The 15,939-nt window shown below is 43.7% G+C and overlaps 2 protein-coding genes across 3 annotated transcripts in view; one reads left to right on the plus strand and one right to left on the minus strand.

Annotated features, from left to right (window-relative positions):
- Positions 1-1,922: 1,922 nt before the first annotated feature.
- Positions 1,923-15,939, minus strand: part of SNX30 (sorting nexin family member 30) — a 72,591-nt gene continuing 58,574 nt past the window's right edge. The window contains exon 9 of one of the 2 annotated variants that reach the window (XM_027710230.2): positions 1,923-2,277. In XM_027710230.2, the coding sequence (XP_027566031.1) occupies positions 2,122-2,277 (156 nt within the window). In that variant the 3' untranslated portion in view covers positions 1,923-2,121. The remainder of the gene's footprint in view (positions 2,278-15,939) is intronic. The other variant, XM_027710232.2, reaches the window with a different exon arrangement.
- SLC46A2 (solute carrier family 46 member 2) lies at positions 8,429-14,788 on the plus strand. The gene is made up of 4 exons (XM_027710234.2): positions 8,429-9,883; positions 11,460-11,543; positions 13,189-13,345; positions 14,584-14,788. The coding sequence occupies exons 1-4, from the start codon at positions 8,812-8,814 to the stop codon at positions 14,639-14,641; spliced, it is 1,371 nt and encodes a 456-aa protein (XP_027566035.2). The 5' UTR covers positions 8,429-8,811; the 3' UTR covers positions 14,642-14,788.

A 15,939-nucleotide genomic window follows, 5' to 3' on the forward strand; every position in this document is an offset into this window, starting at 1 on the left:
CTCCTTGTCCTCTCCTATTCCCTTCTGGTTTCCCCATGATGCTGTCAACACCCATGGCTGGTTTTGGGCAGCAAGACTAGATGGTTCCCACACACAGAGATGTGTCTCACTTTGCTTCCTCTGAGCATCATGTGCTGGAAAGACCCTTGGCCAGATCAAGTCCCCAGGTCCCTGGGCCAGACCACAGGTCCCTGACTGACCACCACTGCAGGGCTCCATCAGCCTCCAGCAAGGCTCCCTCCCAGGCTGGTTTCCTCTGCTCAGGTATTTAACTGGATTTATACTTCTTTGCCAAAGCTTTCCATTGTCGATCCCATGTAAGATGGATAAACAAGACCCATGAGATAAACCTTAAATGGACTAAATCCAAATGTACCAAAGCACTTAGATACCTATATATTTTTAAGGACCTTGCTCTTTGAGGGCTAGTCAGCTGGAAGCTCATGGACTGAGCTTGTGCCAATACACTATAAAATGATGTATGTTAGTGGGGTTGACTTGAAAGGCTGTTGGGAGAAAGTCAGGTGAAACAAAAACCTTCTCTTGGTTGCATTACTCATGCCAAAAGGGCATGACTTCAGCTTTTCTTTAATGCTATGTTTGAGGAAAACAACTGCTGAAGAGAAGGCAGACTGAGCTTGTATGGGGTAGAGAGGGTGGCCTTTGAAGAAAAAGTTAATTTCAAGTTGTGGGGCTTCACGTGTAAAGAAAGTGAAGATATGTAATGCTGGTCAGAGCAGAATGGTATGAACAGTCGACACCAGAAAGATAAATAAGGAAAAATCTGGCTGATGGGAGTTTTTCTTGGAGGAAGCTACTCCTGAAGCCAGCTGAAAGCACAATTAGGCAGTGTTTGAGCAGGGGTGGAAAGTGTATGGCAAAACGCATATTTACCCAAGCTCTCTGGAAACCAGAAAAACAACCCTCTGCCTGTTACAGCATAGGTCTCACTTGCTGCCAGGTCCAGACTGCAGTGGTACAGGACAAGATTCAGTCCTGCTCTCCTTCTTGGCCACTGTTTGCTGGGTCAGTCTTCAGCAGAAGGGAATCAGGAAATAGTTGAATGATATCATTGTTCATGAGCCTCATAATTTATTGACATGCAGACTCTTTGAGTGTATAAATTAAAAGATATGTCAATATAGTCTGTCTAAGCTTTGCAGGATGTTTCCAAGGAATTTATTATCAAGATGCCCCAGCACTAAAGGATCAAAACAGCATTTCAGTACCCCAGAGCACTTATTTTTCAAATCCTGATTAATCTCTTGGTTCCTTTCCCATATAGAAATATTAAATCAGTGTGGTTTAAAATGTCAGGAGCTCAGTTTACTCTCTAGACATCTGCTTTTGTCCTAGGTTGCCCTGGCTGTGTCCTCTGCAGAGGATGCCTTAAAGCTCATGGCCAGATATGACTTGTTAGCTGCTAATAGTTCCCACTGGCATCTTGGAGGTGACCTCCAACATAAAATCCCTGAAGGTGATAGCTACTGACCCCTGGAAAGTGGTGGTGTGGAAATGCATCACATATGGCAATGAAAGGCAAGAGCCCACATCACCTGTGCATGGTCCAAGCCCTGCAGCAACAAAGCAAGCTCATCTACAGCAGAGCAAGAACAGCATGGTCCTCTGGAGGCAAGAGGGTCTTGACATGACCCTCAGCTGTCCTGTTGATTTTCAGTAAACAAGAGTGTCTTGGGTCTTGCAACAACTGGGAAGCTCATCAGGTGTTAGCAGTCTTCCAAGAGGTGAGTGCAGCTGGCAGCCCTCCTTTCAAGAGCATCACCAGCATGCAGACCAAGTGCACTGTGCAAAGCCATGCTGAAATGGGCAAAGTGTTTGGGAGATGTCCCCATTGCCCACATGCAGCTAGCAGGAGGTATGAAACCACTGCCAAGAAACACAGAGGTTGTAGTGGGAAAAAGCAGTGCTGCTCTTGACCAGTATGACCAATTCAGCATCTGCACAATGGGGCACAAAAGCAAAGTCTTAGCTCAGGAAAGCTTTGAATACTCCAGAATGCTGAAATGAAGTGGCAAGGGAATAGCAAACACCAGTAACAGCAGCTGTCTTGCCACAGAGTTTAAAACTGTCATTTGTGTGTTTATTTATTTATTTATTTATTTATTTGTGCTTGTTAAACACTGAAGAAATGCAGCCTGGAAAAAAGTTAGCAGCAACAATATTGCTGGAAAGCTCCCTGGATTTTCTTGTTTCCCTGGTGCCTTTTACCTGATACCCCTCTTCAACTCCAAAATTTCCTGCATATACAACAGGACCCTACAGAGAAAAGAAGAGACACAATATTTAAGTCCCTTAAATGCCTTTTTCAATGGCTTTTTATACATGTAGTGGAGTCCTAAGAACACATAAAATCTGCCACAGCTGTTCACTCACTAGCTCCCTGGGAGGGTGCTAGCTAAAATTCCCCAAAGTAGCATGCATTATCTACATGAGCTTTCTCCAGAGCCTGGAGCGTTCTCCTGGAGCACTCTGATGCAGAGCTGTGGGCCTTGGGAACCACAGACCCATCTTCCCTGTGTGTTGAGTGGAGAAAACACCTCTGCACAGGATTGCAGAACCTCAGCAGCCCTTGCTGCTTTCCAGGTAGGGCTTCTCCAGCACTGGGGCTGCAGCTTGCCCCAGTACAACTCTACTCTCTTGTCTGAAGATTACACCGTTGGTGCCATTTTCCACTAGTGTCCTGCAGCAAAGTGTGTGTGGACATGGTCCCCCATAGACTCCCAGCTGCCCTCATGGAGGAGGTGCCTTTCCCTGCTGTCTCAGGGACTGCTTCACCCTGCCAGGTCAAAACAAGTGTCCCCACCCTCAAAGCTGCAAGCTGGATAATTAGCCAGGTGTGGCTACAGCAAACATTAAAAACAGGGTTATCCCTGTTATTTGCTGTGCCTTATGACATCGGGTTGCCCAGAAGTCCTCAGCTGGCGCTGGGGACTGTTTGCAGTGAGATAATGGTGGGCACTGTCATTGTATCCCACTGCAACCTTGTATCCCAAAAACATCTTGGGACAGGTTCTGCACCCACCACCAGCTGTGCTGAGGGGCTCATGAGTGGTCCCTGGAGGACCTGCCTGGCCCTGATTCAGATGGTGTTCTGTAATCAAGGAAAGGTTTGAGAGCTTGTTATCAAGTTTTCTATGTTTTTAATTTCTGAGCTGTAGAGATTGAGTAAACATCCCCTGCTGGAAGAGCTGCCATATGGAAAAAAGAGGGTGGTGAGGCTTATAAATGCCACTGTAGTGTGCCACAGCATCGGCAGCTTTTGGTTGTGTATGCCATTTCTTGGGTTTTGCCTTTTTTTCTTTTTAAACAAATGACTGAATGTGTTTGACATGACGGTCTGCATAAAATATCTTGGAAAATTTGAGCACACAAATGACTAAAACCATAGTTAATCTTTCTTGACAATTTTTGTGCTCAGGACCTAGCCCAGCAGAGTAAACAGAGAGAGGTGGTGAGGAGCGAGTTGCCATCTGCCTGCTCAGAATGTCTGTGATAGATATCACTGAGGGCTTACAGCAGGTGATGCCTTTGTCACTTGCTCTACCTGCCCAAAAACCAAAAATTTAGCCAAGCAAGTTGAGATAACTTGAGATCTGTCAGGTGAAAATGTCTGGATTACCAGGCAAGGGTGTCTCCAGAAGATTTAAAAAAACGTTTCACCTTCCCTTCTCTCCTCAAAAAGCACTATGCCTTACACAAAGCACCAAGCACGCCCTGTATCTTTTAAGCATTTATGAGGGTTTTGATTGTTTCCATCTCTCAGCCAGGAAAATGGGATGGATTCAGCCCTTTTCACTGTCCTGATGTCCTCTGCCAGCTGCTGTTCTTACTTCTGTAGAGTCTCAGGCTTATGGAGTGATACTCCTTCTTTCTAACTGTACCTGGCTAGGGCTTACTTACCTAGCAAAGGCCCTACCAGACCACAGAAATAAGCACTTCTCTTTCCTTTGCTCTTCTTTTTTCTTTCCACCCCTCACTCCTAAGGATAGTGACTTACTATTTCTTTTTCCTCCTTTATCCTGCCATATTAACCTTTCCAATATATGCTGTGTATAGTCTTCCTCTAATTCATGTCCACACTTACCAGCCAGATCCTCTCCAGTCTTATAAATCCCAGGTCAAATTTACTCTTCTACAGAGCTTTTACTCTTAATGTCTTTTTGCAAAAATTATTATTTAAATGTGTTTTTTTAGGATTTTCAGTACCCATTCACCATAGTTATACACTTTTGCAATCAAAAACAAAAATGTGAGGTAGACCACCAAAATTATTTCTAAATAGCTTTGGAGAGCACTTGAGAAAGGGTGAGCAGTTTTTTGGGTTTGAACCAGGTTTTTATAATTCATTCAGTAGTGAAATTTTAATAAACATCTTTTTGCTACAGTTATTTCATTTTTCCAGACTATCCACTTTTATACAACACAGGATTCCTTATGCTGTATTTCTAGGATAGTTTATTTCATTCCATTTCTCAAGGCCATTGCTGCCTACACACTCTTAAACTTTGCAATGCTTCTATGCCAAACACATAAATACCTTGATAACAATTTAAAAAAAAATATGAATATTAATGAAAAGAGGGGATGTGCACAGAAAAAAAATTAATTTAGCACAAAGATTATCTGTGGCTTATCTAAGAACGACAGCAGGATTTGTTCTGTGGTCCAGCTGATCAGGCAGACACAGGTACTGCAAGAACCTTTTTTTCCTGCTTCCATAGAGAGGATTAATGTTAAGGCATACAGTTCTCTGTCAGGACTATTAATTGCCTAAATTCCTCAACCTAAAGGAAAAAATTCAACTCAGCAATAAGCATCTGTCAAAAGATGGTGTGTTTTTTTCTCAAAGCAGTGGTGAAGTGGTAGGGGCTGCTAGCCTCTTCCAAGGAGGGCTGGTAGACCTCCCTACCTCATGTGGGGTCACCACTCCTCACCATGCTTCACATCAGTGCACCCCAAGAGGTCTCTCCATGGAGCAAATCCATTCTCCAGCTTTTTTGTAGCCTGCACACTGCCCTGGACTCTGTTCATGCGGGGCAGTGGGTGAAGCCTCAAGGCGTGGGGGAACAAGTCACCATGTGCTCCCACTGCCTGTGGCCTGGGCTTCCTTTTCCTCCCACAAGCAGCAGAGGAGAGCACGTCTTCACACATGATCCCAACACGTCTGATGGTGCTGTGACTCCCAAATGCCAGACTGCTGGCCCAGAGGTCAGGGTGTCTGAGGCACCTCAAGGTGTAGCTGTAAGGGCTTGGTCCTGTGTTTTATTACAGCTGGTGGACTTACCAGCTCTTGTGCTACAGACACTGGCACGAGCATCATGAGTTCCAAATAAGGCTGCTGGGTGGCCTTTTACATCCAGACATCAGTTTCTACCATCAGTGGCTTTGGATCCAACCAGACAATAGCTCTGAACTAGGATGCCGTGTCCCTGTGGCGATGCAGCAGCTGCCAGCAGCTGCTCCCTCTGCGGCATGCCCCTGGCTTTCCATCCAGCCTCCACTCTCCCTCCATCTCCCCGAGCTCTGTGAGCAGAACCGCATACCTTGTGAGGACACAGGTTGCATATAATTAAACGACAGCCACTGAGGAAGACAACCTCCCAAGCCACAGAGTGGTTTGGTGTTCCAATCTGTGGTCATTTATGATGAAGAAGTATTTTCTGAAGGAAAACAGGCCATTATTGAAATAGCTGCTTCTCCCGAGTGTTTTCAGCTCTCCATCTCTCTGGGGCTGTAATGAGACTGCAGCTCCATCCAGGCTCAGACTCAGGCACTTTTCAGTTCCTAGTCATGTTTCCCCACTTTGCTACTGCCACATAGCCACAGCGTGCATCGGGATGATCTGCACTCACCAAGCAGGAGGAGGAGGAGTTAAAGAGCTGATTTACCACCTTGGAGACAGGGACTGTAAATCACAGATCCTATTAGCAGGCTTAGGTGAGGCAGATGAAGAGGGCTTACTTGCCCACACTGGACTGCAGTCCTGGATGTCAAAAGGACCTTTTCAGACGAGGAGTGCTGAAGACCAAGTTCCAGAATGCTAGTACCTGCCAAGCCCAGGTTCCCCAGCACACTGATATCCCCATAGCAACTCTGTTCAGAAAGACAAAGTGATGTAACAGCCATAAATGGTTTAAAAAAAAAAAGAAGGAATACTGCATAGGAATGTATAACATCACCACAGGGACACATCAAACACCTCTATTTGGCCAGACTGACAAATATCAAAGAGTTGGTGAAACGTGGTGCTGACCTGGTCTTTAGTGGGCCCCCAGAAAGGATGACTCTGGAGAAGAATGCCCTAAAACAAAACAATGTGCTCTTTTTCTGGCAGGCTACATCATTGTATTTTTGTTGTTAGGATAGTCTCTGCTTGTCAGGGGCCACTCTCTTAAACCTTCATGGCATTTATGCTGCACAAACATATTTTAAAGTAGATGCAAATGTCCCTATAAATATTAGTAATATGAGAACAGAGCCCTAAGGAAAATTACTAGATAATAGTCACTTTGAAAACTTTGTAGCATCAAATGAATATGGTATTCATGAAGTGTTTTGCAGTGGGAAAAATTTTGGAGTCTGGGTTAAACTCTTACTTTAGCACTTATTCTTTTGCAATTACTGACATGGAATTATATCATTCCACAGGAACTAGTTCTAAAAGGTACATTTAATGTGAATGAATGCACAGAATATCCTGGAAATATAGATGTAAGTCGAGATCATTTAGTACCACCCATTAGCTACCTAGGCCTGAATAAGCTGAATAAGCCAAGCAATCTGTATATGCAACAAAGTGTGGAGGAAAAATATCCCTTATGTAGCAGTTGAGCAGATCTGCAGTCCCTCAAGTACAGTGCCTGTAACATACTTCTGCACTCCAAGATGTCCCAAATTGAAGTTTGAATGGCACAAGGAAATTTATCATTCCTCATAATTCTGGTGGAAGACTCAGGACTCCCTGGGTGAAGCAAAATGTGGCAATTCCTCTGCTTGCATTTGTTGCTTAAACTGGTCACAGGCTGATGCTTTGGGGTCTTCAGTAAGGCTGTATGGAATTTCCATCCTCTGGAAATATGCCAAAGTTTGCAGAAAAATATTTGTCCCACTTCTTAATAAAAACTAAAGAAACTAGACACCTTTTGCAGTTAATATGGGGAAAAGAAAAAGGGCAACTGTTGGAACAACCCACAATATATTTTACAGCTGGCTAGGAGTCTTTTGGTCTGACAAAAAAAAATAGATTCTCTGGTAAAGCTGAAATTGTCTAGCAGCAAATCGTTCTAGCATACAATTCCCTACTCCTTTCCCTGTTATATCTTTGGACTTTTTTCCTTGAATTGAAATATAAGCCAAAAATTATTGCACAACCAAACAAGGAGAGAAAAAAAAGAACCTCTTGACCGATTGCATTGAGTAAATGTCACCTGAATCAATAGAGTGCAACAGATGGAGGTTTTACCATTGTTTTTTCAAATTAATCATTAATTTATTTTTTTAAAGTAATGACTATAAATCTTCCTAGAATAGATTGTGATTCTGCCAGTTATGATTCATTAAACCAGTACAGAATGAGATCATTATCATTTAAGTAAGCATTTTTGAGACTGCCAAATATCCTCCAAGTATTTCCTGCAGCTGGGACTGCAAGCATCTTCCTTGGAGCTGGCAGGCTGCTTGCACCATATCCTGCTCCAAGAGCTTCTCGTGCCCCTGGCTTGCAGCCCTGTCATGGCCACAGGGCCCCGCTTGAGTGGGTCATTTCACTTGCCCCTCAGGCAGCAGCAAAACTGGAAGCTGACTTCAAGATGCAAAGCTGATTGTGGAGTCAGCACTTGCAGAGATGCACAACCATCACCCCAAGGAGCTGGGGCTGGAAAACTCTTCCCAGAGTAGGATTTTTGCCCATCCAAGCCTCCAGCTCAGCTGGCTGATCACTGGGACATAGCAGTCACTGATGCCTTTGGATAAACTGGGATTTGTCTCCTCCTCTTAGAAATTCCCACATTGTAAAGCCAAAGAACGCAGCAGGCAGAGTGCAGCCATAGGAGACAAGTTACCAAAAACAGGACTTTACTTTTTAATTTCTTTTTCGTGTAATTTCCTGACTGCATTATTGAAACAACAATGACATTAGAGGCATGATGCAGCTACAGGGAAAAAAGGTGCAGGTAAAAGCAAAAGAGCCAATGATGTAGAAGAAAGGAAAAGGAGCAGTAAAGGGAATTCACAACTTACCTAACAAATAGGCACACAACCATCCCCTGCCCCCCCAGCCTATTTTAGAGTCCTCTGACACATGAAGGATGTCAAAAAGTGAAAAACAAACAAAACCTCAAAAAAACCCAACCCCAAAGAAACCCACAAACCACCACCCCAAATTACAGCAATTACTTGATCGGGGCATTTTCACTTCCTAATCTGTGAGAGAGAAATTCCCCCGGGTCATCTGACCTCTGTTGAAACTAAACCAGGAAGAGGAGCAGCAGCAGTCAGCGAGTGCAGGGTGTTCTCCAGCTGTACAAAAGCCTCTCCTGCGTGAGCCAGAGCTCAGAGCAGCACAGGGATGTGCATGTGTGCGTATACATAGCAAGGCGAGGTGCAAATATCCTCCCAGCCAGATCATCTCTTGCACAACTCTCCAATCCTGTGCAGCCTGGCAGACCTTTTCTTTTTCCTTCTGCTGCTCGTCTCCAAACATGCCTCTAGAGCAGAGCTTCTGAAGAGCTGCTTCCCCCTCTGCATCTCCCTGAAAGCAGCTCTCTCCAAGAAGAGGCAGTGACCAGCAGCATGGTGGGAATGATGGCAATGAAGACATGGATTGAACCGGTGGTTGCAAGCTCGCAAGTGGCCAGTGCCTTCTACGACACAGCTCTGCTGCTGGTGGTGAAAAACTACTACAACCAGACCAATGGCACTGCTCCTTCCCATGCACTAGAAGATGCTCAGCAGAAGGCTGTCTCCAATTTTTACATCATCTACAACCTTGTTCTGGGCCTGAGCCCGCTAGTATCAGCCTACGGCTTGTCCAAGCTGGGGGACAGGATACATCGGAAGATCCCCATCTGCTTCCCTCTTCTTGGTTACTTGGGCTCCAAAACTCTCCTGCTCCTCCTGATCCTGCTGGGTTGGCCAATCGAGGTGATGTATGGGGCTGCTGCCCTCAACGGGCTGACGGGAGGCTTCACCACGCTTTGGGCAGGCATCATGGCTCTGGGATCCCTGGGCTCCTCCGAGAGCAGGAGGTCTCTGCGGCTCATCATTATTGAACTGGTGTATGGCCTCGCTGGGTTTGTGGGAAGCATGGCATCTGGCTATCTCTTTGTTGGCTTCAGTGACCACTATCGAGAAGGCACTGTGCTGGTGTGCTGCAGCATCGCTTGCTATGCTTTCTGCCTCCTCTACAGTATTTTTATCCTGACAGTCCCCAAGCCAGGAGCCTCCTGCCCAGCCAAAGCTAAGAGTGCAGAAGAGGTGGGTAGCCAGCTACCAGCCCATACAGGAGCAGCAACAGCAACAGGGAGTTCCCAACCTTCAGGGTGCAGCAGCTCCTCTCTAATATCCCCCTCGAAACTCATCATCATCCTGCTTTTTATGGCAGCAATCCTCTATGACCTTGCCGTAGTTGGTGCAATGAACATACTCCCACTGTTCTTGCTCAGGGAGCCTTTAAGTTGGAATGCTGTGGAGATCGGCCATGGCAATGCTGCTGGGTACGTGATCTTCATCACCAGCTTCCTAGGGGTACTTGTATTCTCCAGATGCCTCAGGGACATTACCATGATCATGATTGGAGTAGTATCGTTCAGTGCTGGCATCCTCATCATGGCCTTCGTGCAGTGGACGTTCCTGTTCTACATTGGTGAGTCAAACAGCCACTCACGTGAGCAAATGCACCCCAAGAAAGGGGTGTTCCAGCACCACTGGAAGGGCTTTTTGCTCTGCTTTACCACAGGTTTCCAAGCAGGGAGTTAGACAGACCGTCGCATGAGCAATATGCAAGAGAACTTTATTATTACCCTTTCCCCACATCTCCCACTGCACTCTTACACTCAGCACCCTACAACATCCAGAGGAGGCATATACTCCTGCCAAGGCTTAGTTTAAGGCCAGTTGACTTGTAATTTGTCATTTGATCACAGACCAGATCTGAGCAGGGAAACAATGTTCACGCTCTGCGGGAATGGGAATTACTGCTGACTCCCTGTACTAGTTGGACCACATCACCATATCACTGGGAAACACTTGCTTCTTGTGAGCCAGAAACAAAATGGCAAAGGCTTCCTATTAAGCAAACATCTTAAGATGGGATTTATTTTTTTCATATGAAGGCTCTTATGGCTGATGGGAAACTTAATGAAACATTGGAGCTGCTTTAGCAACTAAAACATCGTAATAATGTAGTTTACAAATCTCATATTATATATAAATGACCAAGAGACTGATAATAATAGACGGGGTGGCATCCAATGATAAACGAAAGGCAAGTTTATTTTTGGGAGGTAACCTTGACGGAACACAAAAAATAAAACCCAAGAATTGGGTTTTTGTAGCAGAAATGTCTGACAGAGTATCATGTATTGTATGGCTTTGAGGTTTTGCTTCTGAAAGTCAGAAAAAACATGAAGATAAATGGCCTGAAGCAATTTTTTCTGTCTGCCCCCACAGGGAATGAGAAATTGAAAATTAAACAAAGTTATTCTAGACGGAAAGATGACAGAATATTGTATTTGAGTAGTAAGCCAAACACTTATTAAGTGAAATTTTTAAGAGATTTTGCTTATTTAGGCAATTAGGATGGGGAATAAAAGATAAAAAAAAAAACAAAGTAAAAAAATGCTTGTTCATCATCATGAACACATGCTGCTATACAGTGTGTATAGTGTTACTGCACTGCAGAAGATACTGCATTGCAGAAGCATCTTGGTACACTAGACATGGACCAAGTCTTCCCTGAGGCTGGTTCTGCTGACAGGAAGGTAATTCCAGCTACCTATAAATTTCCACACTAGAGAAAGCCTAAAATACTGCAAGCCAGAAGTGCCAAGATAAAAGACAACTGTAGTATTATAAAGGTATTGTTCCTGTCAAGGCTGTGTAGTACTAGGGGCTCTGTCTGCTGCTTAGACTCAAATCACCATCCTTACTATCTCTAAGGACAGTGCTATATTCCATCTCTTCTGGGATGTCCGGCCGAGACCAAAGCCTGTGTCTAGTTTGGGCAAAGTACCTCTGCTAATGGGAGCAAGAGGTGGCTTATCTACCTTGTCTTGAAGCAAGGACCTACTTCTTTCTGGCACTCAAGGGACAAAAAAGACGAAGCAAAGAAGCAAAGTGCCTGCCCAAGCCAGAGGCATGTAGTCTTCAAAAGCAGTGGCTGCTGTGCTAGGTAACAAAGAGCAGGTACTGATGATAACTACAAATTCATTGCATTACAGCACGGGCAGTGATGCTCTTTGCCCTCATCCCCTTACCAACCATCAGGTCCATGTTGTCCAAGCATGTCGAAGGATCATCCTATGGTAAGTATTTGTTACCCTACCAATCAAAAAACCCCACAAATCTCTTCATTCAGCCTAGACCACAAAGAGAAAGGTAAGTTATTGCTGCAATCTGTGCTTTGTGTAATAATAACAGGACAGATGATACCACAAATGGGAAGGGAGGAGCAGAGAAACTTGCAGGACGAGACTGTCACATCCAATCTTCTTGCTTGCATCATCATTTATCCGCAGAATTTTCAGCACGTGCTTTGAAAGATTACTATCAGTGTGTAGGTCAAAAGCAGGGAAAATAATTGAGGTGCTGCTCAAAAACACAGTACTCCAGGGAAAACCAAGAGCACCAGGATGTTGAGTTAAAGCACTGTGATATTCACACCATTTATATTTGGCTTCTTTTACTTACTGTTTTGGAAAGGATGGATTTCTTTCATCTTTTTTTTTTATGTTCTCCAAACGTTTTTCCACATGTTTGGCAATTTGTTCCTGTCAGACCATGATTTAACTACAAAGAATAAACTTTGCATAAAAATGGACCCTTTTTTGAACATAGCAGCAGGAATTCTTTTCCATTAGAAAATTTACCACAAAATAGTAAAATATATTTTACAAGAGTGTATTGAAGGTACGATTTTTACACCAATGAGCTAGATTTAGACACAAGAGACACATGTTCAAATAGCACCACAGGCCCCCAACTACTCCATGTCCTCCAAACAGCCATCCTTCACAACCCTGTCCTTTCTGCCTTAGGAACACAACACTGTTCTGTAACCAGCTCACTCCTACTGCTTGTGCTCCCTCAATGTGCACTGTAGCAAAACCATCTACCTGACACAAAGAGCACAGCTCACATTCCAATTAATCATTATTATTAATCATAACATTGTTTTAAACCTCCACCATGAACCATATGGGCTGCACCTGATGACAGCAGCAGACCAGATCTCAAGCAGGACCCTGCAGCAGAGCAGCCCTTGCCTTCTGGTAGCAGTCTCATCTCCTTTCATGGAGGAAAAGGCTACCAGGGCAACAAGCTCAGCATGCAGCCCTGATCTTGCTCCCAGTTTGCACATCCCAACCAGGCTGCATTACTTCCCCTTCACCCATTTATCATGAGAGACACACTTAGAAAAAGCTGTTTCAACTAGAATTTTTTGAACATAGCAGCAGGAGTTTTTTTCCATTAGAAAATTTACTACGAAATTGTAAAATATATTTTACAACAGTGTATTGAAGGTACCATCATACAAATCACATATACCTCCCCATTTCAGGCATTATCATCCTTTCAACCCTGTGGCCCACTCTTCTGGCCTAGGGCAGAAGCAGACTGTGACTAAAGTCTCTCCTGTCCTGAAGATGTTTCTACCTTCTAGGGAAAGGAGCACTTATTGCCCAGTTTATTGCTGTTTTTCTAAGCAGCTACCTTTACATCTAGACTCTTCAAGCCGTTTTCCAGCTAGATCTTTTGTCCTATACCAAACAGAAGGAAAAATCATTTAACTGTGGTCTAGAACAGAAGCAGATACAAGCTCATGTCATCTGGTATTTTGTGAAGCAATGACCACATTGCTCTTCCACACAGCTGTGACCCTGGATTTGTGAAGAGGTACCACAGCCGGTTTTTTAATCCCCAATAACAAACTATGTTCTTGTTTTACAGGTAAGGTGTTTGTCCTGCTGCAGCTGTCTTTAGTCATCACGGGAGTAGTGACATCTACAGTCTATAACAAGATCTATCAAAACACACTGAACTGGTACAGCAGCTTCTGCTTCATTTTGTCTTTTCTAGTTGGCTGCCTGAGTCTTCTCCCTTTAAGGTAAGGAATAGAAAAGGCTTTGTTCAAAAGGACACACTATATTTTCTCCGTGCTTCCTGATATTAAGTCTAAAGCGAATAATATAGGTGGGGAAAAGAAAGTTGAATTTAAAATGAAAAAAATTGGAAGAAACAAAGAAACTTGCAGAAAGGTGTTGACAAATATCCAGGACATTCAAAGAATGAAAGTTGCAATATCTAGTCAGTGTTTCCTTAATCTTTTTTTTTTGCTTAATGTAGCATGAATACTTGGCAGATTTTAAGTGATAATCCCAGGAAACAATGCATTCACACAGATGTAAGTGCTTGATACTGTGAAAATAGTAGTAGGTCGAATGAAAGAATAATCCTACACAAAGCAAAATGTTTTTTAAAAATTCCATTACAGGTTACTTACTCATTGTGATAGAAAACAATAATCTGAGTTTCCCTCAGGTTTTTCTTTCAAAAAGAAACCATTACCACAGTGAAGGAAATGGTTACTTTTCTGAGCCACTGACTTTGCCCAACTGTACCACTACAGAGTGACTGAGAGGTATAATTTCAAGAACAAGTTTTAAGCGCAAAACCAGCTTAATTTGAAGAGAGAAGGCTGAAATAGCATCTCTATCTACTTTTCCAGAATTTTTGAAGTATCTGTCTCCAAATCTCAGCTATGCTTTGCTATGATTTAAAAAAATATAGTAGTAGAAAGTTTAAAGGCACTATGTATACCCACTTCAGTGGTATCACTTAAAGAGGAAGAAACGAAAAAGGAACAGTAAGGAAAGCTCTTACATCACCACCTGTTTTATCCAGAGCACCAAAGGCTTTCTGGGCTTGTGAACACACTCGACAACTGGTGTCAGCAGGACTACTAGTGTGGGAGAGGCTATATCATACTCATCATTCCCCTGGCTCTGCTTGTCCTCGTCACGTTTCCCAGACACAAAGGAGTTGTTTCTTATGCACAATCCTCTGTTTAACAGGGAGTCACTGCTTGGTACTCAAATTTTTAATACTGGTTCCTGTAATTAGGGGTTATTAGGACTTGAAGTCTGAAATGTGACAACTGGTACCAATCTCATTGTTTGTACACAAGAGAGGCTGGCAAATCACTGAAAGGATTCACATTAGCACTCAGCCAGCTTCAGGTACCCCAGTAAAGTTTAAGATATAGATGGGGAGAAAGCAAACTGCAGTTTGAGAAAGTACTTTGCTAATTTTTTTTATCATCTGCATTTTTATTGTTCTTTACAGCTTTGTGGCCATCAAACAACGTTCAACCACTGGCTCCCTTCAGATTCTGACTGAGTGACAGGCATCTTTTGGTTGTTATCAACTCTCTAAGCTACCGAAGTGGAAGGTTTGCCAAGCGTTAGTCCCCACAGTTACCAACATTACCGAAAGCATATAATTTGTATTTCCATTTCACAGCATGCCCCGGCCTCTCAGTCACTAAGCTCACTCAGAAAAAGAAGCTTTCCTTGTTACTTCTGCAGTACCTCATCTTGTAGAGTACGTGCATTGGTTATTGCACACTAGCAGTCCTAGAGCATTCTGCTTTCTGCTGGGCTAAGTAGCAATAGCACAGAGGGACAACAATAAACGTTAGAAATGAAAACAGTGTTTCTAGACACACCATTCAGTATGGAAGGGGAAAACAGAGGATCAGTTTTCCATTAGTTCCTTCCTTTCTGTTCATTCAGAAACCTCAGGGCAGTTCTGTGACTTTGGCTGATGAAACAGGGGGCTGCGAGCCACAAAGAACATGCACACAGCCATGAGCAGGACACACCAGCTCTCCCAAGTGCTACAGAAGATGTAATCAGCACAGCCAAATAACGTCACATAAAAGACCATTAAATACAGAAATACCATCATAAAAAGATGTAAGATTAAGACACTTTTAGTAATTCCTACAATAAAACACTCCTGGAACAGATATTCGTGCCCTTGACTTCTGGGAAATTGTCCCGCTCTCCCTGGACAGTCCTGCAACAGAGCTCACAGGACTAAGACTCAAGAGCCAATGCTGGTATTTCAGCTCACACCACCAGGATGTGCTGCTCTTGTAACATGCTAGGAACAGGTAAGCACAGCACACTACTCCTACAGGTTTGTGGAGGTGTAGGGACACCGATACCAGGCAATAGTCACCTTGTTACCTCATCTTTAATCTGGGTTGGAAAGGAACCTCATACAATACAGCAACTAGAATGTGACAATGTCAGATAAATCCAAACATGAGTCAAAAGTCTGGCATGCCTCAAAAGAATGTGTTTGCTTACACACTAATTGAACTAACAACGATTAAGTGGCTTCCAAGGTCCTGGACTAAGAAAAGGGAAGTTAAAAGACCTTTAGTAACTGAAATAATCTGGAGGCAAATCAGGGGCAGCTTCAGTTCAAGCAGGGATGCAGCAAGAAGTTGGTTATTCACTATGCAACCCCATCTTCTGAGGAGGTTGCTGCCACCCAGTTCCTCTCCACACACACTTGCCATCTTTCCTCAGCTCCATGCTTCACTTTCAGTAGCAGAAGTAATGCAACAACAGAGGACTTCTACTTAAATCAACTGCGGAATAAGATTTTAGGGAAAGGGTATTTCTGCAG

The sequence above is a fragment of the Pipra filicauda genome, unplaced genomic scaffold, assembly GCF_003945595.2.
Source record: "Pipra filicauda isolate LSUMZ 115617 unplaced genomic scaffold, ASM394559v2 scaffold71_size5581439_pilon, whole genome shotgun sequence".
NCBI lineage: Eukaryota > Metazoa > Chordata > Aves > Passeriformes > Pipridae > Pipra > Pipra filicauda.

Coding starts and splice junctions, on each gene's coding strand:
- SLC46A2 (XM_027710234.2), top strand. CDS start 8,812: ATGGTGGGAATGATGGCAATGAAGACATGGATTGAACCGGTGGTTGCA. Junction 11,544..13,188: donor TGTCGAAGGATCATCCTATG/GTAAGTATTTGT, acceptor CTTGTTTTACAG/GTAAGGTGTTTGTCCTGCTG. Junction 13,346..14,583: donor CTGAGTCTTCTCCCTTTAAG/GTAAGGAATAGA, acceptor TGTTCTTTACAG/CTTTGTGGCCATCAAACAAC.